This window comes from Oryzias melastigma, linkage group LG13 (genome assembly GCF_002922805.2).
Source record: "Oryzias melastigma strain HK-1 linkage group LG13, ASM292280v2, whole genome shotgun sequence".
NCBI lineage: Eukaryota > Metazoa > Chordata > Actinopteri > Beloniformes > Adrianichthyidae > Oryzias > Oryzias melastigma.
The window spans coordinates 33,712,870-33,722,868 of record NC_050524.1 but is presented as its reverse complement, the minus strand read 5'-3'; the positions used below and the strand labels follow the sequence as shown (position 1 = coordinate 33,722,868).

Genomic DNA, 9,999 nt, shown 5'->3' with positions numbered 1-9,999 from the left:
GCCGGGATAGGCTCCGGCACCCCCGCGACCCCGAAAGGGAAGAAGCGGTCAAGAAGATGGATGGATGGATGGATGGATGGATGATCTGGAGTGCCAGATCCGGCCGCTGGGCCTTCACCATTTTTACACCTGTTCTAAGTGGATTCATTGGAATGGAGCAGAGATGGAAGTATTTATACGATCTTTGTCAAACTGAATTTGTTTTTTCTGCTCCTGATTCACAACAATTTCAATAAATAAAAACTTCCGTGGATGCAGGCTTCACTGTACAATACAAAACATTCATGTTAGATTCTAATTGAACTATGTATTCTTGGCATGGCAGCTGCTGGCTGTAGCATTAGCAGCAGCTCCACATCCTCAGCTGGCAGTAATTACAACTGAGAGGTGAACTGTAATGTTCTTCCAGGCTGTTGTTGCAATGCAAAACTGCTGAGAAAGCCATGAGAGTGGATGGCACCTTAATGACCGTTAAACCCTAATGCCTCGGCGTTACTAAGTAACTCCAGGGAGCCCTGCTGTCACAGCATTACAACACTGTTTGCTTAACAGATGAAAACTTTCAGTTTGACAGCTCTTTCACTCCGTCGACAAATAAGAAAATAATTAATGACCTGTTGTGGTTTACTGTCGTGTTTAGAATAAGAATAAAAAAACACCACAGAAACAATACATATATATATATATATATATATACACTACTCTTAGGAATAGTCAATTAAATAGTGTTTCTGTGATCAGATGATGTGGTGAGATTGCAAAAGGTGAACTGGAAAGTGTGAAATTATACACACAACATTGTAATGTGTCAAATAAATGCTAGAGTGACTGTGTGAAAAAGTAAAAAGATGGAGAGAAAAAGGGAAAATTAAGTCAATAGGATCATTTTTTCCTCAATAAAGATATAATGGCACAGCTGTCTTAAATCTAGTGTTTTACAGAATAAATCAATATTTTGAATATTTATATTTATTTATTGACATCTACACGCAATCACGTTCTGAGATGCAAACATTAAAACATTTAAACACAAAATGGTAAAAATGATAAACCACTCTGTCAAAATGAAGAGGAAAAAGGCAAAGGGGGTTGTTACTCTGCCAAATAATGCAAAGTTTCCACATGATTTTACTAGAATGATTTCAAAAATTAATAGAAGTGATTTTTCCTCCGGCCATTGTTGTTACTTTTGTCATTTTTAACCCTTGTGCTATCCAAGGTATGTTTACACTAAAAGTTGGGTCACCTGGACCCCACAAGACAGCTAAACTTTTTTATCTTCACTGGTGTCCGTGGCAGACATGAAATTTCTGTCCCCCTTTGTCACTGGAAGAATCACAAATCAATAAAAGGGTGGGATCATCTGAACCCCATAAGAGAGCACAAAGGTTAATATCCAAGTGACCAGGGCAGAAAACATTTGTGCACTTAACCATCCTTAATATGACTATGTAAACCAGAGTTAATTGGCACAGTGTTTAGATATTATAAACATACTGACATTTCTCAAATTGATCAAATTTAAGACTTCCGTAGCAGAGAGAGGAAGAAACTCAGATTTTAGGACAGTTTAATGACTTGTTAGGTCTTATTTAACATAAATTTATTTTTGATGGATCTGTAGCAACCCAGTAAAATCAAATCCCTAATATCATGGTAATGACTGTGTCCAATATTCTTGCTGATTTTTTCATACTGTAGCGTCCTTGAGTAGCAAGAAAGGCACTTTAAATAAGATGGTTTATTTTTATCAAAGTACACGGGAAGTTTCTTTTTTGGTCAATCACTGGTTGATGCGCTAAGGTCAACCAAGTCAGTCAGCGAGAAGAAACTGTGTTGAAACAAGATGCATCACAGAACTGAATCCAACCATTGACTGTATATAGAAAACTGGACTGAGAGACTCGTCCTCCCTGGTGTTTTAAACAAGAAGTACCTGTTGGCTCCAAGAAGCCAAAACTCCATAGAGTTCTATAGCGACTTATACTCCGGTGCGACTTATAGTCCGAAAAATACGGTATTCTTGCTCTGATGCCTTTTAGCATCTTCTTGATAATCCTATTTTTTTGTCATAATTTTTCTTTATCATAAGTTATTCAAGTTATAAACTGACCAATCTGATGACTCAATAAAGGCATGTGATGCCTCGTATTGCGAAAAAAATGGCAACTGAATTGACTTAATTTAGCTGGAGCTGTAGTTAGCCACTTTCTGTGGGTGATGTCACATCCACTCAGCCCAGTTCTCTGATACAGTCAATGATTCAGACACAAAGGACTGGATCTGTTTTTGGCACAATGCAACGGAGCAGCTTGCAGACAGCTTCACCAGAGAAGTGCATCTGTTTTCAGATACTCAAAGCTCTCAGTGACAGAGCTAAGACAGCAAAAGAGAAACTATTCAAGAAAAAAAGGGTCATTTGTTTGGTTGTCACTGCAATGTTTACAGTTTTGTTTCAAGGCAGTGAGATTTTGTCAAATTGTAACACCTTTATTTTGAAGAAAAGCTGGGATGCTTTTATTTTGAAAGCAACATTTTCTAACGTAGTTCCTTTTTTTTCGTTGTTCGGGTTTTGTTTGGCGTTGAACATAAAAATGGTCGTTTCAAAAAAATAAACTTCAAGTTTCTAAAAAGTTTTTTTTAGTTTAACACTGGCTCTGTTACAACTGCCTTCAAAATAATAGCTTTACAACTTATCTTTAGAATAAAAGTATAACAATTCAGCATTTCTACTTATCAGATAACCTTTAAAAACTATTTGTTCTGACTTACTTCTTATCTGTGTGAGCTCAGCAGGTTTCTAAGATTGTTTTATTTAAACTTTTTTACTTTTGATTCCTTTGTCCAAAAAAATGTAGGTTGGACAATTTAGTAAACTTGCAGACCTACATTTTTATTAATAATAAGATCAGGAACTGCGCTTGGCGTAAATTTGAGCTCTGTGTAATTAAAAATATAACACAAGAAAATGTATAATTTGTAGTTTATAAAAAATAATGTAAAAATGTAGGGAAAAATGTTTTGAAGCATAAATAAGAGAAGGACAGGGTCTTTGATCCTCCATGCAAGGGGTTTCCAACCCTGTTCCTCAAGGGCTACCACCCTGCTTGTTTGCAGCTAACCCTGCTTCAGTAATTGCTGCTCACCTGGATCAGGTGTGTTCAGTCAATCAGAAACTGGGGCGATTCAATCCAGCTATTCAGCATCTACAGAAGGGGAGCAAGCAGCAAAACAAGCAGGGCGATAGCTCTCGAGGAACTGGGTTGGAAACGCCTGCTCTATGGAAACAGACAAAACCTCAGCACTCTCCTCTGCCAGGAGATTTAAGAAACGTCTTTACTGAGCGTGTTTTTAAAAGCAGACTGTTTTGTTTATTGGTAGTGACGCAGTATAAAGGATCATCTGATAACAGATGAACACAAAGCACCAACTGTTTTTTTTCTGAAAACAAAACAGTCAAGTCCAAAACGGACTCCTAAAATGAAAGCTTACCTGGAAGGTGCCACGCCCACCAAGTTTGGACCCAAGCCCCTGAATAAAGAGCGGGCTCCTTCTTTCTCCAATATCAACCTAAAAGACAAGCACATTTAAAAATTAAGTAAACAAATGTATAATTTTCTCTTTATTTTTCATCACTCACAAGAAATTTTCAGGAGTTTAAATATGTATTTAAATCCTGAATTAATGTAGTTGTAAGTGAGTCAGTCACTCCAAGAACATGTCACACTGTCTGGATATTTTTGGTCTTTAAAATCGCACCTTTCAGATATTGTTTTACAGTATTTCATCAAGCATAAATAAATTGTATAAAGAAAAAGTGAATTTTCTCTTGAATCAATCCATTTCTCTTTAAAACATCTGGATTTTGTTGTTTCAGTTTCACCTCTGGGAAATGAGTCAATTCAAAAATAAAATTGAAAATCCTGAAACAGGCCCCAGGGAAGACCCAGGACCTTCCCAGGCCAGCCAAGAGACGAGGAAGTGGCTGGGAGAAAGAAGTCTGGGCATCTTTGCCTACCCCGGGTTCACACAGTAAGTGTTACAGCTTGGGTGCGATGTGGGAGCGGTCTAGCTACAGCAGATGGCTCCCATTGGCTACTGGATGGCTGCAGCCACAGGCTCTGCTGCCGACCTTGCAAAACTCTGAACTCACGTAGGTTCACCTGATAAGCCCCATTTCTATAGGAAGTAGGGCACCCACAAACGATTATTTTGATAGTCGACTAATCACCGATTATTTTACCGATTGGTGGACTAATCAGGTCATGCGTAAAGTGGATGTAAAGAACACATCTTAACCAACATTAGCTTTAAACTAACTAAGAATAAAGACAATTAAGATGATAGTTTATTAAATTATTTAAATTGTTTATTAAATTAGTTTCTGGTATTTAAACAAGATTAAATTAAATGAGGTCGGCATCTGAATCAAAGGAACTATTTTTCACTAAAGATTAAGTTTTGGTCTCACTGACTCAAATATAAAAAAGGGAACTTTTTGGTGCTGAACGCTCATAACATTGTTCATTTCTACTGCACTCCGACTCCATATGATATGAAGTAACGACTAATCAACAATTAAATTAGTCATTGACTCTTTCAATAGTCAATTAGTCGACTAATCGTGGCAGTCCTAATAGGTAGTACAGTAATCCCGCCCCTTTTCACGAGGGATCAGCTCTGGCGTCCAGCAAAAAATTTGAACCCAACAAAACGGATTTGCAGCGCTGCAGAGGTCGAACGTGATCGTATGCAGTGGGATTTCCTTTCACACTTTTAAGGTTAGGTAAAGACTCCAGCGGTCGCACCTGAGCTGTAACGCTCGCAAGAAGATAGGTTGATGGATGGATTGATGGATGGAAAGACGGATGGATGGACGGATGGATAAACGGACGGATGGACGGACGGATGGATGGATTGATGGATGGATGGACGGATGGATGGACGGATGGATGGACGAATAGATGGATGAATGAAAGGATGGATGGATGGACGGATGGATAGATGGATTGATGAATCGATGGATGGACGAATGGATGAATTGATGAATCAATGGATGGACGGACTGATGGATGAATGGACGGATTGATGGATGGATTGACGAATGCATGGATTGACAAATAGATGGATGGACGGATGGATGGATAGATTGATGAATAGATGGATGAATGGATTGATGGATGGATAGATTGATAAATTGATGAATAGATGGATGGACGGATGGATGGATGAATGGACGGATGGATGGATGAAAGAATGGATGGACGGATTGAGGGATGGATGGATTGATGAATCGATGGATGGATGGAGGAATGGATGGATGGACGGAAAAAACACTAAAAAGGTTGCAGATGCATCACTGACTAAAAAACGCAGCTGAGAGACCCACTCCGATAGAAATTGTGTTTTGGTGTTTCAAACAGGTTGTTGCTGCATTTTTCTGATGATGAAGAAACAATATATTGAAACCTAAGCTCAAAATTGCATTTATTAATTTGTATTTGTTCAATTGATTGTAATCTAGGAGCAAATGAAAAAATGTAGTTGCAAAAAGTTTGCATTTGTTACATAGGAAATATGCTGGGCGGCTGGCAAGCTCCATAAACGTCTTCCTTTTCCTCGTCTGAGCTGGAATCTGGATCTAAACTGTACCGCTGTATAGCCTTGATGGTAATCATAATTAAAGACTACTGGGGACGCTTTACAGTAGATCAAAAGAGGATCGAATGGGACTCCAATTCCTAGATTAAAAACAGATTGTGACAAAAAAATACTGAGAGGCTTACAAATATAATCAAATGTACCCACTTAAGACAGTGCAGAGGTCCGGGAGGCGACACCCGCGTCACGCTGGCCCCGTTGACAGTACTGAGCTGAACCTCAGACACGTACAGCGTGATAGAGGACGACTGCAGCCGCGTCTTCACCACTTCCAGTGGACACGTTAATATGGCACCTACTGTGCCCCCACATCTGGAACAAAGACATGCAAAGGGTGAGGTGACACAACATGTCATGTATGAGCCTCAGCTGACAGAACCGCTGCATTTCTGACTTTTGTTGAGGAAAAAAAATGTGCACACAGGCATTAGATAAGTGAATTAGATGGTATTGGTAATGGAATCTCCTGGCATGCAGACAAGAATACAGCCCAGTGTGGGAACAGAGAGCCAGTCAGGAATGCCTGTGACAATGGCTCGGCAGCAGGTCAAACAACAGTGCCCAGCGGGCTTCAGTCTGAGTCGCAGAGGGAATTATTAATGTCTCTGACCATAATTAAAACCAAGACGGTCACAGAGAGAGTTTGCCTGAAAGGCTGCAAATTTAAAATGTTCCATTGGATGAATAAAAATGCTTACAAGACCCCTCCAAGATTAATTTTCAAATCTAAACATAAACAACTGCATTGCTTATTTAGAGCTACCAATAAGAAAACAAACACATAAAAATAGAAAAAAATGAATATTTTTTAAAAGTGCAAGATAATTGGAATGAAAAGAGCCAGGCAGATTTTGAAAAGTACTATTTAAAAAGAAATCATACTTTGGTTTCTGTTATTTGGATCATTTTGTTACATAAAGAGAAAAATGTGCCTTAATTTACTATTATTGTAATTTTTTTGTGTATAAAGTTATTGAGGGGGGAGTGGAAAAATGGATCATCGAAGGAGACTGAGGCAGAAAGGGGTTGTGCACGTCAGAGGCAAACGGGGTGGAAGTCATCATCCTTTTTAATTCCACACGAGAGTAAAGAATAGAGTAAAAGAAAGCTGAAAGAGTTGTCAAAACTTTCCCAGCCAGAGATAAAAATGAGACAAAAGAATGAACAAAGAACAGTCAGTTGTCAGAGTTTGCATTAATGTTTAAGCAGCAAACTCAAAAAAGACAATTAACAGACTCCAGATATTTAAGTATAAATATTTCGTTGGACTTCTGCGAGCCAGATAGTGCGAGTCGGAGGGAAATTTTTCATAGTTTACAAAATTAAAATGAAAGTGAGTTAAGTAGATGAGTAAGTTTATTCTAAATTAGCAAAATTCTAGATTAACGTTTCTAGAAAGTGGTAACACCGGACCTGCGATGGACTGCTGACCCAACTGCAGCTGTTATGCACTGTGCACATGTATTAAGTTTACAACACATTCTTTTGGAACTGGCTTTTCTTTTGTCAGGTAGCTACTGTATATCTTACATTACAAACCAGCAAGTCTTGCCTCCCATAAACTTCTTAGTCAATAATAAAAAAAAATTCTGAAAGGAAAATTTAAATAAATGTATTTTATGAAATGCGATACTGTTGGATCAAAAACATGGATTGATGGTCCTTGAATGCAGTAACTTATATTTTTATTAGTGCTTCCACAAAAGATTATCTTCATGGTCGACTAATCACCGATTATTTTTCAGATTAGTCGACTAATCGGGTCATGCGTAAAGTGGATGTGAAGCACACATATTAAACTTTAGCTTTAAACTAACCAAAAATAGAGACAATGAAGATGATAGTTTATTAAACCTTTAATGAATTGTGCAGCCTCTGTCCTTCCATAGTTTCTGGTATCAAAAAAGACTAAATTAAATGAGGTCTACATCTGAAACAAAGTAACTATTTTTCAAAAAAGATAAAGTTTTGGTCTCACTGACTCAAATATAAAAAAATTGATTTTTTTGGTGCTGAACACTCACAACTTTGTTCAACTTTAGATTAAAGATTCAAAGGGTTCATTCATCTGCACAGTAAGGAAACGGGTTTCCCTGTACAAATGACCACACTCTGACTCGAGTCGATTAGTCGACTAATTTTGGCAGCCCTAATTTTTATTAGTAAAAAAAAACTCTTATTTACTTTTTAATGAAAATACTGTTATTGCAAATGAAATCATTTGTTGTTTTATTAATAAAAGTTTTACTTTTGTTCTGTTTAAATCCATTATTAGTATGAATTTTTCACATTCAAATAAAACATGTGAAAAAAGTGAATGAAAAGTGAAATCTAAATTTAATTGAGAACATATTAATCTAAATTGAATCAATCTTAAATGATGCCCAGCCCTTTTATTTTGTTGAATTTACCACTTTTAAATAAAAGCGTAGTAAATGCCAAACCAAAGGATAATTTCACCTGGGCACCAAGTTTATAAACTCAGAGTATTCTCCCTCTGAAGGATAAGAATATTTTAAAGTTTCTCTTAAGTTTTTTTTTTTTTTTTTAAACAGAATCATGAGTCATACAAAACAGAACTCCCACAAACTACTGCTGGGTTTATTTGATCTGTTTACAGTCCAAGAAATAAACAACAATAATAGTAATGGAGGGATCTCGTCCTGTCACAGTCCCGACTTTTCTAACCTGGACCAAATTCTGTATTTATCTGCTCCAGAGAGTCTCCAAAAACCCAGACTGTACAGCACACTTTCAGTGTTGCGTCAGAGCTTTCCTCACACACATTTGTTGGTGCCATAAATATCATTTTCACGAGTAACCTTCAAATGAACATTTTGGCAAACAAGTGCAACCAATTCAACCTCCTAAAGCATCACAACAGATTTTTAATTTGAGATCTGAACGTTGCAGGAGTGCAGCTTCAAGATTAAACACCAGCACAAACCAGCCGTTTCATTCATAAGTGTCATTGAAATGTCACCTATAGCACACGCACGGACGGGCACGCTCGGTGTGCGGATGCCTGGCATCATTAAACTACCTAAAACGTAAGCCTAATTTAGCACCACCTTTATATTTATTTGTTATTTAATTTATCCTAAAAATGCAACAAAAACAGGCGAGCAGCTTTAGCTAGCCGTGCCTAGCTTAGCTGTGGCGGGTACATCACTCAGAAGATACTCACCCTCCAGCAAACAGATGAACTAAGGTGTCTCTTTGGCTCATTGTGTATCATATTCGAGAAACGTCCGCAGAGCACCGCGCGGGGGTCGCAGGTGACGTCACGCGGGACTCGCGTCCCCAAGATAGCAGAAGAAGTAAATGCTAAAGTGTTGTGGTAGAGGTCAGCTGCGTGCAGGAGCGAGGGTATGTAACAGCTAACTTAGCTAACTCGCGTTAGCCGCCAAAGCTAACGACTTTTCCGGCGCTAAATGTAGAAGACGAAGCACATTGCTGAGCGCCGTCTCCCCTCTGGAGACAATATAATGCTTCCACAAGATGTGCGTATCTGTGTCGTTGTTGTTGCCCGTCTGTTAGCATAAGCGGCGACTCACTCAGACTCCCTCTCACGTTGACGTGTTGTGCCTGACTGTGTGCTCCGTGGGTCAGGTTGCAATGTTTATTGTTGAATGGGAAGCCGCAAAAATAGAGGCAGTGATTGGCTGGAGGGTCGAGTGAGCCCGCCCCCTCATGACGCTTTCACGTGATAGCGCTTTTATTCTGAAGGGCAGAGATCATCAGTGCCTGATGGCACGCGGCAGAAAGTCGTGTTTTAGAGCGTGTTTGTTTTAGGAAGCCAGCTGGATTATGCGATATGACTAAAGTGACTAGACGACCAGGAAAGGTCGCGACTTTTAATAAATGACCGTGAAACCATAAAACAGAGACTTAAACTCTGAAAAGGCATATCCGGTTGATACCTACGGAGCCCTGGACATGACACACGCACAAAATTCCATCAAAAAAGCAAATACGACAGTGATAGGGCCAAAATAAAAATATAAAAACATTTAAGAGAACAAAGTCGTAAATTTCTGAGGAATGGGCCTAAATTTCACAAGAATAAAGTATACAGTGTAAAGTTTCATACTGAAACACATTGGTTCTGTTTTCATTGTTTATATTTTCTTAGACTATTGTTTCATAAATGTAAGACATTAATCCAGTACATTTTGAGCCTTATGAAATTATAGCTTTATTATTGTAAACTAAGGCCCCTTTACTTATATTTCCGAGTTTACCCTTGTAAAATTACTTTTTTGGTTGTAAATTTACATGTCTTTTGTCGTAAAATTACAACTTTTTTTCTCATAATTCTACAAATTCATTTTCTTA

General features: G+C 38.3%; 1 protein-coding gene across 1 annotated transcript in view; it reads right to left on the bottom strand.

Annotated features, from left to right (window-relative positions):
• Window positions 1–9,288, bottom strand: part of LOC112155623 (solute carrier family 25 member 36-A) — a 19,178-nt gene extending 9,890 nt beyond the window's left edge. Inside the window, exons 1-3 of the mRNA XM_024287348.2 lie at window positions 8,849–9,288; window positions 5,809–5,973; window positions 3,493–3,570 (exon numbers count right to left, since the gene is read on the bottom strand). Coding sequence (XP_024143116.1) covers window positions 3,493–3,570; window positions 5,809–5,973; window positions 8,849–8,889 — 284 coding nt within the window. The 5' untranslated portion in view covers window positions 8,890–9,288. The remainder of the gene's footprint in view (window positions 1–3,492; window positions 3,571–5,808; window positions 5,974–8,848) is intronic.
• Window positions 9,289–9,999: the final 711 nt, after the last annotated feature.